General features: G+C 35.5%; 1 protein-coding gene across 1 annotated transcript in view; it reads right to left on the bottom strand.

Moving 5' to 3' along the window:
• Nucleotides 1–1,448: 1,448 nt before the first annotated feature.
• EMR3 (adhesion G protein-coupled receptor E3) overlaps nucleotides 1,449–19,090 on the bottom strand; it is a 74,173-nt gene continuing 56,531 nt past the window's right edge. The window contains exons 15-17 of the mRNA XM_056822596.1: nucleotides 7,884–8,052; nucleotides 7,692–7,802; nucleotides 1,449–2,191 (exon numbers count right to left, since the gene is read on the bottom strand). Coding sequence (XP_056678574.1) covers nucleotides 2,099–2,191; nucleotides 7,692–7,802; nucleotides 7,884–8,052 — 373 coding nt within the window. The 3' untranslated portion in view covers nucleotides 1,449–2,098. The remainder of the gene's footprint in view (nucleotides 2,192–7,691; nucleotides 7,803–7,883; nucleotides 8,053–19,090) is intronic.

Here is a 19,090-nt window from a genome sequence, read left to right as displayed (position 1 = left end):
TTTAAACCCTCACCTTCTGTCTTGGAATCAATACTGTGTATTGGTTCCAAGGTAGAAGAGTGGTAAGGGCTAGGCAATGGAGATTAAGTGACTTGACCAGGGTCTTCCAGCTAGAAAGGGTCTGAGGCCAAATTTGAACTCAGGACTTCCTATCTCTAGCCTGGTTCTCAATCCACTGAACTACCCAGTTGCCCCCACAAAGAAATATTCTAATCATGGTCTATAAATATAAGATTAGAGATAGGAATAAATTGCTAATCAAGCAGTGTTCTGCCCTACTAGAAGGGCTTAGGGACTATACCTTTATTTATAGCTAGGTTCTTTGCAGTCTCATGGGTGAGAGTATAAATGTGTGTTGCAAAGTGAAAACCACATCTTTCAGGTCTTCTCAGGGGCAAAAAATCCCCCAATCCCTACTCCTAACCTAGTATTTGAATTAAAAAAAATTTTTTTAAACCCTTACCTTCCATCTTGGAATCAACGGCAGAAGAATGGTAAGAGCTAGGCAATGGGGGTCAAGTGATTTTCCCAGGGTCACCCAGCATTTCAAATTTGAACCCAGGACTTCTCATCTCTAGACCTGGCTCTCAATCCACTGAACCCCCTAGCTGTCCCCTACTATTTGAATTGTTAATGGATACAATAAAAAAAAAAGAATTACTAATGAATACAAACTGGGGTGGAAGGTAATTAAGATGTATATTTTTATATTTTCTCACAAATTAACAAAATTTCAATCTCTCATGAATTAATTAGTTTTGAATCCTTACCCCAGGTTATAAAAATTAGTTGAACTTCTTTTCTCATAATTTTTCTTCTCTCAGTATTGAAACTGGCCTCATAGGCAGACAAACACCAACATTACTGATTTTATAATTTATTAAGTGTGAAACAAACTTGAGAGGTATAGTGAAATATTACAACAATGTATCAGCTATGGGAAAGATCACAGCCAGAGTTACTTGTTATCTATTGAATCAACTGCTGATTTTTCTAAGGACAAACTCATTATTCAATACTCTTAGGATGGCAGTTGTAGACTCAAGAATTCTCCTTTGGATTTTTCTCATCAGAGTATCTTCTCTGTAGAATAAGAGTTAAATATAATTCTCTCAAATCATCTCTCACTCATCTCTGGAATCTAAGGATGACAGTTAATTTCTTCAATCTCAGTTCCATATAAAGAAGGATAGTCAACTTTCCATGGAATGCCATTTGTATTGTCTTAGTCTCAGTCTCTCTCAAAAATGAGTCAAAAACCCTTTATTGCCCTCAATGCAATAAGAAAATTCTAACCAGTAAAGAACCTTTGAAAGATTCAAACAAAAATGGAAGCTAAATAATATAATCTCCAAAAATAGGTGTCTAAGAACATCATAGAAAATGATAGATAATTTAATCAAATAAAATGTCAACAATGAGACAATACCAAAACTTTGGGGAAGCAGCCAAGGTAGTCATTAGAGAAAAACATGTCTCTAAATACTTCATTGATAAAAGAGAGAGCAATAGAGAAAACTAGAAAGGCAACAAAAATTTTAAAAATTCAATTAAGCAAAAATAGCAATTCTGAAAATCAAAAAAGAGATAATATTGAAAATCCATAAAGAAAACTAAGAGATGTGTTTTTTAAAATTTTTATTTAGTCAATTTATAACATTATTCCTTGGTTACAAGAATCATATTCTTTCCTGCCCTCATCTCTCCCCCCCACTTCCCATAGTTGATGTGCAATTCCACTGGGTTTTATGTATGTCCTTGATCAGAACCTATTTCCTTGTTGTTGATATTCGCACTAGGATGATCATTTAGAGTCTACATCCCCAATCATATCCCCATGACCCATGTGATCAAGCAGTTGTTTTTCTTCTGTGTTTCTACTCCCACAATTTTTCCTCTGAATATGGATAGTGTTCTTTCTCAAAGATCCCTCCAAGTTGTTCAGGGACATTGCATTGCCACTAATGGAGAAGTCCATTACAATTGATTGTACCACAGTGTGTCAGTCTCTGTGTACAATGTTCTCCTGGTTCTGCTCCTTTCACTCTTCATCAATTCCTGGAGGTCATATCAGTTCACATGGAATTCCTCCAGTTCATTATTCCATCACCAACATATGCCATAATTTGTTCAGCCATTCCCCAATCCAGGGCATCACCTCATTTCCCATTTTTTTTGCCATCACAAAGAGCTGTAATAATTAAAATAGTGGAAGATATAAATTGTGGCAGATATAAGAGTGGTTGTTAAAATTGTGACCCCAGAAAATATAGTTTCAAGACAGTGTCTTGTTTTAAATCAAATATAAGGTGGTCGCCAGGGAAAAATTCCCAATTATTAAATATATACCCACGTCAGCTGGGTTTTATAGAGATTTAATTAATACAAATGAGGAATTAAAGAAAGAGAGAAAGAGAGAAAAAAGGAAACAATGAGAAAAGGATAGGCCGGTCCAGGGCAGCCCTGGCCAACCCAGGCCCAAGCCCTAAGAGAAAGATCAGTCAGTCCTTTATTCACTCACCATAAGATTTGTCCAAGCAAAGATTCTAGTGTTCAGAGACACCAGGCCAGCTCCTTCTCAGCTGACTCCACCAGCTCAGTGCCTGAATCTGAAATCTCCCTCTCAATCTATCTGAGCTCCCTTTTTAAAGTGAATTTTCTCCTATGTCATCTCCCCTAAGTTCTTACATCTACCAATCACAGTAGAGGTTTTTCAAAGGACAGACCATTCTTAATTCACACCTAAGAAGGCTTAAATTTTTGATTAAGTTCACACCAGAAAACCTCTGAGTAAGTTTCTCACCTCTTTGCTCCTGGTAAATTCACAAGTTGCCTGACATTTATAGGTACTTAGCACCCCTTTGTATTAGATCTAAAAATAGGCACAGCTTAAGAACTTTTGTCTTACTATAAGTATGCGTTTAAGTATCTTTCATTGTTCAGCAAGGAGTTTACAACTTTGTCTTCCCCTAAAGCATGCTTAAGTAGGAGTGGAGTAGAGGTCTTCCCATTCCTGATCTAAGTAGAGGTCTCACATTCCTGATCTAAGTTCCTTCATTGTTTAAAATGGGGAATGGTCTTAACCCAACCTTATAAGTAGGGTCTGAGAATTTTTTAAGGTTCACAATCCAACCTTATGAAGTAGGGTCTGAGAATTTTTAAGGTTCACAGAGTGCAGCTATGAATATTCTTATACAAGTTTTTTCCCCTTATTATCTCTTTAGGGTACAAACCCAGAAGTGCTATGGCTGGATCAAAGGGCAGACAGTCTTTTGGTGCCCTTTGAGCATAGTTCCAAATTGCCCTCCAGAATGGTTGGATCAATTCACAACTCCAACAATGCATTAATGTCCCAACTTTGCCACATCCCCTCCAGCATTCATTACTTTCCTTTGTTGTAGAGATATGTTTTTTGAAAAAGAAAAACCTTAAGGGGAAGCTAGGTGGCTTAGTGGATAGTGAACCAAGCCTAGAGACAGAGAAATCCTGTGTTCAAATCTGGTCTCAGACACTTCCCAGCTGTGTGATCCTGGGCAAGTCATTTAACCCCCCTTGCCTATTCCCTACTACTCTTCTGCCTTGAAACCAGTGCACAGTATTGATTCCAAGATGGAAAGTAATAATTTAAAGAAAAAGAACAACCCAACAAACCAATAAAATAGACTATTAGTTAATTTGATAAAAACAAGAGAAAAACTAAATTACAATCACTGAAGGAAGTAATTAAACCATTTTCTCAATTACATGCAAGTAAAACTGATAATTTAAGTGAAATGGATAAATATTTACCAAAATATAAAAAAATTAAATTGAAATAACTCATTCTTATATAAAACAACTGAACAAGTCATGAATGAACCCCTAAGGGGAAAAAGAAATCATGGACTAGATAGATTTACATGTGGTCTATGATAGCATTCAAAGAAAGATTAAATTCAACATAATAAAATTATTTGCCAAAAAAGAGAAATAAATTCTTCTATAAAAATATGGTTCTAATATCTAAATCCTAGAGGAATAAGAGAAAGAAAATAATAAACTTATCTCTAATGAGTATAAAGGCAAAAATATTAAATAAAATAACATAATGAAAAATTAACATGATCAGGTTGAATTTTTCCAGAAATGTGAAAGTGGTTCAATATTGTAAAAGTCACAAACATAGTAGACCATATCAAAAGTAAAAATAGTAACAACACATGATTTTAATGGATACAGAAAAAGCTTTTGATTCATTGAGAAGGTCCCCATATTCCACAAAATATTTATAGCAAAATTTTTTTTTGAATATCAAAGAATTGGAAGAAAAAGAGAAGCTCGTTGATTGAGGAATGATTAAGCAAAGTGTACTACATAAATCTGACGGTATGTTACTGTGCTAAAAGAAATGATATATGTGATAAATACAGAAAAACATGGAAAGATCTATATGAATTAATGCAGAATGAAGTAAGCAGAGCCAAGGAAACAACAGATAAAACAGGCACAATACATACAGAAAGACAACCACAAAACAATCAAAAGGGAATATTGTAATATTTCAAAGAACAAGCATGTTTTCAAAGATGTGATTTGAGATGACTCATATGTTGAGATGATTCAAATCTTTGAGTTTCTCTCTCACTCCTTTGAAGATCTAGGAGGTCTATGTCTCACTGACTGTCTATGTTTCAGTCATTTTCTATGTGTCAGTCAGTTTTATTGATTGTTTTCTCTTTTAAAAGTAGTATTTGTTATATGGGCTGACTCTCTGGTAGAGGGGACTGAGGAGAGATACTGGGAATAATCTTGACAGTGTCAGATATATATGCACACACACATAGATATATTTATATGGAAAATCTTCTGAGAACATATAATGCAAATTTATATTAAATAATTTAAAAAGCATAGGAATGAATGGGCTTTTCCTCAATATAGTAAAATAAGATCCATTCCAAACCAAGAGCTGGCATTATATGTGATACTAGAGGATTTTTCCTAGGTATTCTGAGTGACTTCCTCCAGTACATATAATTTTTATTTTTTCAGGAATTGAGGTCAATCAGGAAGCATTTAAGATGGATATACTATAAGCTAGGTATTATGCAAGGGATGGGCATACAAAAACAAAAGAAAAATATCCTCTACAGGTTATGGTGTGAGTATTTACCTCTCAGAAATTGTCAGATACTACTAATTAGAACTTGATTTATTATTTTGTTGATTGTCTAGACTTCAGAAAATTATAGAGATAATCTTAACAATGCAGATTTAACTTCAAAATGTGCCAGCAAACATTTTCAACCCTGCCTCAAAACCTGGTTGTTAAACTAGTATACTCCTGGTTATATAACCATTTAGTTCCCATGACATGAAGATATAACCTATGAGACTGAGAAGATAGTCAGATAAGTAGGAGAATCAAGAAAGAACAGTGTCAGGGGCAATTGGGTAGTTTAGTGGATTGAGAACCAGGCCTAGAGATGGGAGGTCCTAGGTTCAAGTCTGGCCTCAGACACTTCCCAGCTGTGTGACCCTGGGCAAGTCACTTGACTCCCATTATCTAGTCCTTACCACTCTTCTGCCTTGGAACCAATTCACAGTATTGATTCCAAGACAGAAGGTAAGGGTTAAAAAAAAAAAAGAAAGAAAGAATAGAGTCATAAAAACTCAGAGATGAGAGACCATCCAGAGGAGCACAGTGTTGGGGTTTGGCAGGGTATGAGTATAATCCTCTTAACATTGCTGCCATGCCTTGGCTGCCTTTCCCTTTACCCTTTCTCCCATTTGTGAGTTCTTCCCCTAGCCTTCAATTTGAGGAAGGGCACAGAAGAGCATTGTCTCTTCCTTTCCTCCAGAAGAAGAGACAATTAAACATTCTCTAGGTTCCTCTCCTTCCCTCTTTCCGCCACCCCTTCAATTGACAACTAAATTGACCAGAATATCCTTTAATCTTCTTCATCCCCATTCTTTATGAGGTCAGGTTTATAGCAGTCCAAGGATTCTGTATCAATTAGCAGGTTTTTCATTAGGGACAGGGACATTTTTGTTATTGATATTTTCTTCCTAGTTCTCCTGGAAGAGATAGACAAAAACATACACATGAATTTAGGGGAAAAAATCTATAGTCTGAGAGAATAGCTAATTCTCTGGTTTCAGACAGACAGACTGTAAGCATGGGTAAAATGACACACAGCAGTAAAAATCCCAGGAATCCTCTTGTCTAGCCCTGATGTCATAGGAGGGCACTATTTAAAATAAGAGATATAGTTCTATAATGTAGTTTATAGATCACTGGATATAGTTGGGGAGATCTGAATTCAAATCCAGGCTGGACACTTCCAAACTTTGTGACCCTGGACAAGGTACTTAAATGCTGTGGGGTGGGCCAGCCTCCCATAGGGGATGGGGTCTTGGAGGTGGGATGGTGTCGGCAGAATGATGGATGGGACACAGCTTTCACATTCAACTCGCAGCACAGGTTTCACAGGATAAACTGATAGCTTGGCTGAGGCCTGGCTTTTATTTTATATCCTCATGATCACACATATACTTGGCACACAGTTTTATTCTCAACATCCATGTTTCCATAGAAACTAACAACAGACAGAAAGCCTAGGGAGATAGTCAATGAAACATTGTTGTTAAATGCAGGGTCAGAGGGTAGAATCAACATGACCCAGATATAGGTTGGGGAATTCAGAGCACAGATTTGCCAGAAGTTTTTATGCCTAGAAAAGAGGGTCCTATCTAAGAGGGTATATAAGAATCCTTAGGTTTAATTTTGTAAGTGAGATTTCCTGGTAATATCCTGGGGGGACAGAGTGGGACATCTGTATTAACCCTGCAAGCATGTTGCTCTCATCTATTTTTCCTGGGGCTAAGTAAGAATAATAATCATAACCATTCCAATAATAAGGGGATGTTAATAAGGAAAGTCACTTAGGGAGGTTTCAGTGCGTGTTTCCATGTTTCCTGGGGGTTGCTTTGCAGTCCCCAGTATCCACATGTGACTGTGTCAAACAGGGTGGTCTTTGAAGGCTCCTGGCACTTAAACTCTGTCTATAGTTTGTTTCTTATCTGTACACTATAGATAATAGTAGCATTTACCTAGCAAGGCACCAACTTTAAAGTGTGATATAAATGGTAATTATTATTATTATTAAGCACAGAGATGTAACCCAGGATTTCAGGGATGTGGTATCAGTCCCAAAGTTGTCTTTTTAGCTCTTCTCAGGATGGCAGAGGCAAGGAAGAGAGAAAATGCTGCCCTCACAGAACATAAAGCCCTTTAGTAAGGTTCTATTAATGGAATATTCATTCGCCCAAACAAGGGAAAACCCAGCTTATTCTCCAGTGACCCTTACCTTGCACTTCCCTAAGAGAATACAGAGAGAATGTAATGGGTCTAGGGCAAAAGCATAATCATGAGCCGATAGTAAAAGGGCCACTAGGTGGTGTCATAGTGCATAGTGATGGGCCTGGAGTCAGGAAAACTCATTTTCCTGAGTTCAAATCTGGTCTCAGACACTTGCAAGCTGGGTGACTCTGGGCAAGTCACTTAACCCTGTTTACCTTAGTCTCCTCATCTATAAAATTATCTGGAGAAAAAAATGGTAAGAAAAGCCCAAATAGGGCTATGAAGAATCAGACACAACTGAAATGAATTAATAACAAAAACAACATCAAATAGTAGGGGATTTTCTTACTGTGTTGGTCTGGGTGGAACCAGTGGCAAACCTGCTTGAGAGAGTGACAGACTCAGATCCAGATTTTGTTTGCCTGATGGTCATGAACCATTTTTTGTACTGTTCTTGAACCTGGATAGCCAAAGGAGACTCTAGGTCAGTTCAATGAGTGCTAAGAGGAGGAAGAAAAAGAGAAGTAGAAAGAGAATTCACCTGATGGTTGAGGAGACAGTACACCAGAAAGATAAAGACTCCATGGAGGCTGTTGATGATGGTGAAGAGATAGGCCATGATCCGTGCAGCTGGGCCAATCTGCAGAACGCCGAGAAACCAGGTGCAGCCCAGGATGCACAACTGAGCCATGGCTTTAAATGCCAGCAACCTAAAAAGTAGTGCAGGGCAAGAGTCTGTGATGTTCTCAGGGAAAATCTGCCTCTTATAAGTTCCACAGATTGAGTTCCAAAGGCATAAATTCCAAGGACCAAGTCCTCAGATGGATAACTGAGTTTTAGTCTTCCCTGTCAGTGTCTTTCTCACTATAGTGGACTAGAACATAGTGGCTTTTCCTACTTCAGACAGTCAAGGTTAAGGAGTTAAGGAACACTGAGCTTGCCCAAACTTGCCCCTAAACAACCACCCACAAACAAAGAACTACCTCAAAACAAGTTTTGGAGTAGCAGAACCAACAACAGACAGGGTGAAATAGGCTTTCAACCAAAGGAAAAGCAGAAAGACCTACATTCCTTGGCTAGGATTGGAGAGCAATGGAATCAGTAGCAGATGAAGTAGCCCAGCATATATGGAAGACCAAATCAGCACATGCTGAGGAACTTGAGGAGCAGTCTGGTGCAAGCACATCCCAGGAACCCCTCAGAGGAAGGAGCAACCTGGTGCTCATGACATCTGGTGGAGCAGCAACTGAAGAGTAGATTGCAGGTCAATCCAGTGCATATGGCACCTAGGGCAACCCAGGGACACTACTCTTTCCACCACAGGATTGGAACTGAGCTTCAACATACAGGCAAGGTCATGAAAAAACAACAACAACCTCAAATGAGCAAAAGACAAAGAAAAATCCTGACCCTGGACAATTATATCAGCAACTGGAAAGATAAAAATGTTAGTTTACAGAAACAATAATGCTAAAATGGAAATGTGTGAAGCATCAAAGGAAAAAGTGAGAGGATGAAAGGCCCAAAATGAACTCCTGGAAGAATTCTAAAAGAGGACACAAAACAAATAAGAGAGGTAATGAGAGGAAATAAGAGATATAAAAAATAATTATAAAACCTAAAACAAAAAAAATGACTCCCTAAAAAAAAAAGAAAACCTCAAGCAAAGAAATTGTTCTCTAAAACTCTGAATTGTACAACTGAAGACAATGACTCCATGAGACATCAGGAAACAATAAAATAAATTCAAATAATGAAAAATAAACAGAAAACTGAAATATCTCACTAAGAAAAAAAATTGACCTGGGAAATAGATGCAAGAGAAACAGCCCAACAAATCATGGAACTGTCTGAAAGCCATGGTCAATAAAAAGAACCTGGACACTAACTTGGAAGAAATTATCAGGGAGAACTGTACTGATATTCTTATTTTTAAATTTTTATTTATTTATTGTTATAATTTTTCCCATGGTTACATGATTCATGTTCTCTCTCTCCCCTTTACCTTCCCCCATCCAGGAGCTGACAAGCAGTTCCACTGGGTTATACATATATTTGAAACCTATTTCCATATTATTCATTTTTGTAATAGAGTGGTCTTTTAAAAACTAAACCTCAAATCCTATACCCATATAAACAAGTGATAAATCATGTTTTTCTTCTGCATTTCTACTCTCACAGTTCTTTCTCTAGATATGGATAGCATTCTTTCTCATAAGTCCCTTGGGATTATCCTGTATCACTGCATCGCTATTAGTAGCAGTCTATTACATTTGATTGTCCCACAATATTTCAGTTACTGTCTATTATGTTCCCCTGGTTCTGCTCATTTCACTTTGCATCAGTTCATGTAGGTCTTTCCAGTTCTTATAGAAATCAAGCAGTTCATCATTCTTTCTAGCACAATAGCATTCCATCACCATCATATACCACAATTTGTTCAGTCATTTTCCAATAGAGGGATATCCCTTCATTTTCCAATTTTGCCACCACAAAATTGCCTTCTAGAATAGTTGATCAATTCACAACTCCACCAGCAATACATTAATGTCCCAGTTTTGCCACATCCCTTCCAACCTTTATTATTTTCCTTTACTGTCATATTGGCCAATCCTGCACTGATGTTCTTGAAGAAGAGGGGAAAATAGAAAGGGAAAGACTCCATCAATCACTCTCTGAAAGAAATCTCAAATTTTAAAATCCCAGGATTATTATAGCCAAATTCCAGTACTCCCAGACCATGGAGAAAATACTGCAAATAGCTAGAAAAAACCAATTCAAATATACAGCCAAAGTCCAGATTACACAATTCTTCTACATTACATTAAAGGATTGTTTCTACGTTGAAGTTTCTACATTAAAAGACTGGAAGGTGGGGATTAATTTTCTGCAAAGCAAAGGATCTAGGTCTGCAAAAGAGAATCACCTATTCAGCAAAACTGTGTATAATATCCTGGGGGAAGAAATGTAGATTTAATGAAAGAGAGAACTTCCAGGCATTCCTGATGAAACAATGAATTGAAACAAAAATTTGTTGATCAAACTCAACACTCAAGAGAAGCATAAAAAGATAAACAGAAAAGAGAAAATTCAAGGGACTCAATGGAATTAAACTAATTACAGACCTGCATGGAAACTATGATATTTAGAATATTTATGATATGAGATACCTAAGGTGCTTAAGAATCTTAAGGAAATCAAGGAAAGAACGGGATTAAACTGATTACATTACCAGATAAGGCAATAAGTAAGATATTCAAGATGTCTACAAATACTTGAAGTACTTAAGGTACTGAACATACTTGAGAACTTTGTCACTATTAGGTCAATGAACAGGAGAATACATAGACAGAGAGCAGGGAGTAGGTTGAATATGATGGAATGATAGCCAAAAACCAAATCAAAACAAAATCAAGGGACAAAAAGGAGGAATACATTGGGAAAAGAGAAAAGGAGAGAAAGTTGTGGGTAAATTATCTCACATGAGGAGGTCCTTACGGGAAGGATGGAATGGTGGCAGGCAATGCTTGAGCCTTACTGTCTTTGAGATTGGGACAAAATGGGAATAATATCCACCCTGAATTAGCTATAGAAACTCTATAGGGAAGTAGTAGGGGTAGGGGAAATAAGAAAATGGTGGGACAGAGAAAAGGGAGAGTGAACTTGGGGAGGCAGTAGTCAGAAGCAAAACAAAATTGTGAATAGGGAAAGATGGAAAGGAAAGGAAAAGGATAAATGGGGGAAAATAAGACAGAGGGAAACAAACAGTAATCAACATTGCAATAAAATTAATAATATATTATAAATATTATATAACATGTGTTATATAATATATAATATATTAATATCAATCATAAAATTAATCATAAAATAGAAGAGAATAGCAGTGTGGATTAACAGCTAGAGAGAAAAAATATGCTATTTACAAGAAATACATTTAAAGCAGGATTAATTAATTAATTAAATAATTAAATACATTAAAACATGTAGCGTAAGGCCAAGAGGCTAGAACAGAATCCATTATGCTTCAGCTGAAGCTAAAAAGCAGGAGTAGCAATTATGATCTCAGAAAAAATGCTAAAGTGAAAATTGATCTAATTAATAGAGATAAGGAAGGAAATTCATCTTGATAAAAGGTACCATAGACAACAAAGTAACATCAATATGAAACATATATGCATCAAATGGCATAGCATCCAATTCCTAGAGAAGTTACATGAATTACAAGAGCAAATTGACAATAAAACTATATGGGGGGGGGGGGGAGACTAAGGAGCTCACTGGACTGAGAGCCAGGCATAGAGACAGGAGGTTCTAGGTTGAAATCTGGTCTTAGACTCTTCCCAGCTGTGTGACCTGGGCAAGTCACTTAACCCCCATTACCTAGCCCTTTCCACTCTTCTGTCTTGGAACCAATACATAGTATTGATTCCAAAATGGAAGGTTAGAGTTTAAAAAAAAAAACAAACTATATTAGTAGGAAACATTAATCTTCCTCTCTCAGAACTAGATCAATAAAACCAAAAAATAAACAGGAAAGAAATTAAAGAGGTAAATAGAATTTTAGAAAAGTTAGATTTGATAGACCTCTGAAAAAAACTGAATTAGAATGGAAAGGAATAAAGCATTTTTCTTAGTACTACATGACAATAATTAATCATATAATAGGGTATATAAAAGTCTCATAACCAAAAGCAGAAATATTAAATGCATCATTTTCAGACCATAATGCTATAAAAATTACACTGCACATCTGCACAAAATTAATAATATAATAGGACATAAAAGCCACACGACCAAAAAAGCAGAAATGCTAAATGCATCCTTTTCAGATCACAATGCTATAAAAATTATGCTCAAAGGGCTGCAAAAATACCCCCTAAAAATAAATTGGAAATTAAATAATTTCATCCTAAAGAATGAGTAGATCAAAGAACAAATCACAGAGACAATCAATAATTCCATTAATGAAAATGAGAACAAGGAGATAACATATCAATATTTTTGGAATGCAGCCAAATCAATATTTAGGGGAAATTTTCTATCTCTATATGCTTGTAACAATAACATATAGAAAAAGCAGATCAACAAATTGGGCATGCAATTAAAAAACAACTAGGAAAAGAATGAATTAAAAATATCCAATTAAACACCAAATTAGAAATACTGAAAATCAAAGGAGAGATTAATAAGAATGAAAGCTAGAAAGCCATTGAACTAATAAATAAGACAAAGAGATGTTTTTATGCAAAAATCCAAACAAAAAAGATAAACCATTGGTTAATTTGTTTAAGAAAAAGAAAGAAGAAAACTAAATTAGCAATATAAAAAATGAAAAAGGTGAATTCCCAACCAATGAAGAAGAAATTAAAACAATTATTGGGAGTTATTTTGTCCAATTATATATCAATTAACTTGACTAAGTGAAATAGATGAATATTTTAAAAAATTATCTAGATTAATAGAAAAGGAAATAGAATATTTTAACAACTCCATCTCAGGAAAAGAACGTGAATAAGCCAAAAATGAATTCCCTAAGAAAAAATCCTCAAGATGGATTCATAAGTGAATTCTACCAAACATTTAAAAAACAAACAATTCCAATACTACATAAACTATTTGCAAAAATAGTTCAGGAAGGTACTCTACCCAGTTACTTTTATGACATGAATATTATGATGATACTTAAACAAGACACAACAAAAACAGAGAAAGGAAATTATAGAACAATCTCTGTAATGAATATTGATGCAAAAATTTTAAATAAAACACTAGTAAGGAGATTATTGCAATATATTTCACAAGGATCATACACTATGTCTAGGGAGGTTTATAACAGGAGTACAGGGATGGTCCAAAAGAAAAAATCTTGGCCTAACTGATCATATTAATAACAAGACTGGAAGAAACTATATGATTATCTCAATAGATAGAGAAAAGGATTTTGAAAAAATGTAGCAGTTATTCCTATTGAAGGCACTAGGGAACATTGGAATAAATTGAACATTCCTCCAAATGAGAAATAGTCTCTATCTGAAACCATTAGAAAACTATCTATAATGAGTATAAGCTGGAAGCCTTCCCAATAAAGAGGGAAGCAAAGATATCCATTATGATCACTACTACTCAATAGTATACTGGAAATGCTATAACAATGAGAGAAGAAGAAATTAAAGGAATTAGAATAGTTGATGAAGAGATAAAGCTATGACTTTTTACAGGTGACACGATGATGTACTTAGAGAATCCTAGAAAATCAACTAAAAAACTACTCAAAACAATGAACTTGGGGCAGCTGTGTAGCTCAGTGGATTGAGAGCCAGGCTTAGAGATGGGAGGTCCTGGGTTCAAATTTGACCTCAGACACTTCCTTAGCTGTGTGATCCTGGGTAAGTCACTTAACCCTCATTGCCTAGCTCTTACCAGTCTTCTACCTTGGAACCAATACATTCTATTGATTCTAAGACAGAAGGTAAGGGTTTAAAAAAACAAAACAAAAAAAAACCCAATGAACTACTTTGGCAAAGTTACAGGATATAAAATAAATTCACATAAATCAATAGCATTTCTTCATACCACCAATAAAGTCCAACAGCAAAAGATAGAAAGAGAAACCCCATTTAAAGTAATTATAGGCAATATAAAGTACCAGGCAGACAAACCCAAGAACTAAATTATTCCAACTATAAAACACTTTTTACACAAATAAAATCAGATATAAACAATTGGAAAAACATTAATTGTTCATGGATAGGCCAAACCCATATAATAAAAATGGCAATTCTCCCTAAATAAATTGACCTCTTCAGAGTCTTACCAATCAAACCATGGAAAAATTATTTATAGAATTAGAAAAAAAATAAAATTAGTTTGGAAGAACAAAAGATCAAGAATATCAAGAGAACTAATGAAAAAAATATGAAGTAAGGTAGCTTAGCTATACCATATGTGAAACTGTATTATAAAGTAGCAAACATCAAAACAATCTGGTGGTAATGGCTAAGAAATAGAGTAGGGAACCAATGGAAGAGATCAGGCACTTAACACACAATAGTATGTGGCTGTAGTAATCCAGTGTTTGATGAAGGAATTAAATGGAATTTATTGCTTTTATATCATTTATTGCAAACAAAGCCATAACATATAATCCTATAGGTAGTGCAACTATGATTTTAGAAATAGTTAGTCCAGGGCAGCTGGGTAGCTCAGTGGATTGAGAGCCAGTCCCAGAGACGGGATGTCCTAGGTTCAAATCTGACCTCAGTCACTTCCCAGCTGTGTGACCCTGGGCAAGTCACTTGACCCCCATTGCCTAGCCCTTACCACTCTTCTGCCTTGGAGCCAATACACAGTATTGACTCCAAGATAGAAGGTAAGGGTTTAAAAAAAAAAGAAATAGTCCCAATTAGCAGTTAATTGTGTTTAAGCACAGTGGTAGATAAGGAGAGAGCTTAAGAGTTTCTTTTATCAATCTTGGAATATCAAGTGCACAGCTGGACTGAATCTTGATTCCTGATAAAGATAACAGAAAGAATCATTGAGTCTGGCATAGAAACTAGGAATTTATTACAAGGACAAGATAGTATTTGCTTTAGGGAAGGATTTATATTCACTATGGTTTCTCAGAGTGTTATGCTAAGATATGCGCCTCTGGCTTATCTCTAAGTATCCTTCCAGAGTCAATATGGTGAGTTAAGGTTGATTATGTCAATCTATTATTTATAGTCTTAATTAGAGATGACTGAAAAATGTATCATAATCAGATTCATTCCTATATTTTCTATTATTGCTACTTCCCCATTGAAATGATGACACTGCTTGTGACATACCATAAATCATACATTCTAAAGGTTGGGACATTTAAAAGAAGCCATGATTTTTGTAAATTCTTCTGGTGACCAAGTAAGAAGTCTTAAATGGTGCTAAATCACCAGAAGAAGAAGAGCATGTTGGGGCTACCTGTCTTAAATCTTTTATTGGAACTTATTAATTCTCTTAGCAAATATTTCTTAACCTTTCGTAACATAGTCTGAACATTTGGTTTTGTTAATCATTTATGTTAATTAACTGTCAAAAGTCTATAAAAACAAACTGTGAACATCTAAATGCGGTCTTTCATAACAGGTTAGATGTGGTGAGACCTCTGACTTATTTTTGTCCACAAAAATAAAGTTGAATTTTCAACTCAGTGTTCTGGCCCTGATTTATTTATTTTTTTATATTGACAAACTCAAAGATCCAAGGTTTTGGAAGAAGAATTTAGTATTTGACTAAAAGTACTGGGAAAACTAGAAAACAGTAGAGTAGAAATTAGATTAGACAGGATTAGACAAATATCTCATGCCATATACCATGATAAAGTCAAAATGGATATATAATTTAGAAATAAAGGGTGATACCATAAAAAATTAGAAGAGCATGGAAGGTGTTCACCTATCAGATCTGTGGATGAGGGAAACATTTATGTCTAGACAAGACATAGAGAACATTATCTGATATAAAATAGGTTACTTATATCATTTAAAAAAGTTTTTGCACAAACAAAACCAATGCAACCAAGATTAGAAGGAAAACAATGAAATGGGAAAAATGTTCATAACAAATGTCTCTGACAAAGGCATCATTTCTCAAATATATAGAGAAATGAGTCAAATTTCAAGAATACAAAGCATTGTCCAACTGACAAATGATCAAAGGATATGAACAGTCAGTTCTCAGGTGAAGAAATTAAAACTACCTTTAGTAATATAAAAAAAATGTTCCAAATCACTGTTACTTAGAGAAATGAAAATCAAAAGAAATTTTAGGTACTCCATCACACCTATCAGACTGGCTACTAAATATTAGACTGACAAAAAAGGAAAGTGAGATATGTTTGGAGGAGATGGGGAAAAATTGGGACATTAATATACTGTCAGGTAGAGCTGTTAACTGATATAACTGGTTTGGAGAATAATTTGGAACCATACCCAAAAGGCCATATAACTGTGCATGTCCTTTGACTGAATAATACTAATACTAGGTTTGTTTCTCAAAGAGATAAAAAATAGGGAAAAAGGACTTGAACAAAAATATTTATAGTAGTTCTTATTGTGGTGGCAAAGAACTAACTGGAAACTGAAGGGATGTCCATAAAATGGAGAATGACTGAACAAGTTGTGGTATATGATTAGAATATATTGTGCCAAATTGGAAAATGAGGGGATGCCCTTCAATTGGAAAATGGCTGAGCAAATTGTGGTATATGTTGGTGATGGAATACTATTGTGCTAAAAGGAATAATAAAGTGGAGGAGTTCCATGGAGACTGGAACAACCTCCAGGAAGTGATTTAGAGTGAGAGGAGCAGAACCAGGAGAACATTGTACACAGAGACTGAGACACTATTGTTCAATCAAACGTAATGGACTTCTCCATTAGGGTCAATGCAATGTCCCCGAACAATCTGCAGGGATTTAGGAGAAAAAACACTATCCACAAGCAGAGGACAAACTGTGGGAGTAAAAACACGGAGGAAAAGCAACTGCTTGACTACAGGGATTGAGGGGACATGTCTGAGGAGAGACTCTAAACGAAACTCTAATGCAAATATCAACAACATGGAAATGGGTTCGAATTAAGAACACATGTGATACCCAGTGGAATCATGCGTCGGCTATGGGGGGGTGGTGGAGGAAAAGAAAATGATCTTTGTCTCCAATGAATAATGTTTTGAAATGACCAAATAAAATATTGTTTTTTTAAAATAAAGAATATATTGTGCCATAAGAAATGGCAAACAAGATTATAAAACAACTTGGAAAGACATACATGAAGTGATGCAAAGTAATGTGAGTAGAATCAGAAGGACATTAATATATGATAATAAAATGTAAATTACTTAATTAATATCAGCAATGCAAGGATCTAGGGCAACTCTAAGGAAAAAAGGCTCTCCGTTCACTGCCATAAAAGGAACTAATGGAATCTGAATGCAGACTGAAATGTACCATTCTTCATTTTACTTTCTTCATGAATTTTTTCTAGTGTAAACAATATATTTTCTTTCATACCATGACAAATATGAACACATATACTGTATGATTAAACATATAAAGCCTTTATCATATTATCTGCTATCTTGTGGAGGGAGGAGGGTAAAAGGGATGGAGAGAATATACATTTCAAAATGGCAGAAAAAGATGATGATAAGGCGTATCAATATGAAATCTGAAAAAGAAGTTTTAAAAAGTTAAATAAAAAATGTGGATCTGAGCAATGTTTGCCTGAAAGCATGTTCAGCCCTGGGTGGAGGCTGACTCAGAGTATTGCAGAATGCTGTTTTGTAAATCTTAGTCAAATATACCCCAAAAGCTTAATTTCTCAATAAACTTCTAGGCATTTGTCTGTCATCTCACTTAATATATTTTGAGTGGCTCTTAAGGTGATTATATAAACTTCTTTTTCAACGGAAAACCCTTTTGTACCTGTTGCTCAGGCCTGGGGATTCTGGATGAAGTAAGGTCAAGTCTCTGGAGTGATAATGAAGGCATGGAGACTGGAGTTCTATTTCAGGGTACTAGAAACCTATATAGTTAGCTGACAGTTTAGAAACAATTGAGCATGGCTCTTAGCAAGAATAATGTGTAAAAATAGGAAACTATCAATTGTCACACGGTATATTGGATAGAGAGCTGTGCTTGAAGTCAAGAAGAATTGAGTTCAAATCTGACCTCAAATACTTTGTAGCTGTGTGATCTTGAGCCAAGCACTTAACCTTGCTATGCCTAACAGTTTCCTCAACTGTAAAATGATGATGAGAATAACACCTATCTCACAGAGTTGATGTGATAAGCAAATGAAATTATATTTGTCAAGCACTTATTACACTGCTTGGCATATAGTAGATGCTTGACCAATTCTTGTTCCATTCTCCCTTTCCTCTCCCTGGCAGCCTTCAGAGCTTCTTTTCATCCTGGTCTATCCGTCTCCCACTTCCCTGACTAGTCCACAGGGTATGTTTCAACTTGCTTGACCCAGAAAGCAAAACTGCACAATGTTATGTGTCATGACTTAAAAAAAAAAAATCCAAGTTGTAAGTGGCATTTGGGAGTCTCAAAACTAAGTTCTTTTATCTTTTGAATTTTTGTAGTAAATAATCTTAAATTAAAAGGTGAATGTATTTTCCTTTTTGTGTGTGTGTGATGTAGAACTTAGATGGAACTAAAGATATTAATTGGTAAATAAGATGCTAATTATATTTGGAAATTTTCTTGGAATTTAATCTTGGATGAGATTAAATATGAACTGAATTTTGATAGATATATGAAATATTATATACAAATGAGGGTTTTTCAAAACCCTGAACAAAACTTAGAAAAACTTGGGCCAAGGAAAAGGAAAAGTTTGAGAATGAATCTTTCTAAGTCTCTTGCCATGTAGGTTAATATAGTCACTGCTTCTTAAACCTACCTTCAGTGATGGGATTAAATTCTTCCTTTCATGAAGGTCTAACTCCATTGCTCCATGTGGGATGAGCACTATTATCTTTATTTTGACAGTTTTACATAGTCAGTATAGTCCTGATCTTGAGTCATTGACTCCATTTGAATCCTCTTTCTATTATTTACCTTCTTATGTGAACTTGGGTCAATAACTTATACTCTTTGGGAACAATTTCCTCATTTCTAAGAAAGGGGGTTTGGACTACATGACCTTTAAAGTCCTTTCCTAGTCTAAATCTATGATTCGATGATCTTGTGAGGTGCTC

The sequence above is a fragment of the Monodelphis domestica genome, chromosome 3 (assembly GCF_027887165.1).
Source record: "Monodelphis domestica isolate mMonDom1 chromosome 3, mMonDom1.pri, whole genome shotgun sequence".
Taxonomy (NCBI): domain Eukaryota; kingdom Metazoa; phylum Chordata; class Mammalia; order Didelphimorphia; family Didelphidae; genus Monodelphis; species Monodelphis domestica.
This window is presented reverse-complemented; position numbering and strand designations above follow the sequence as displayed.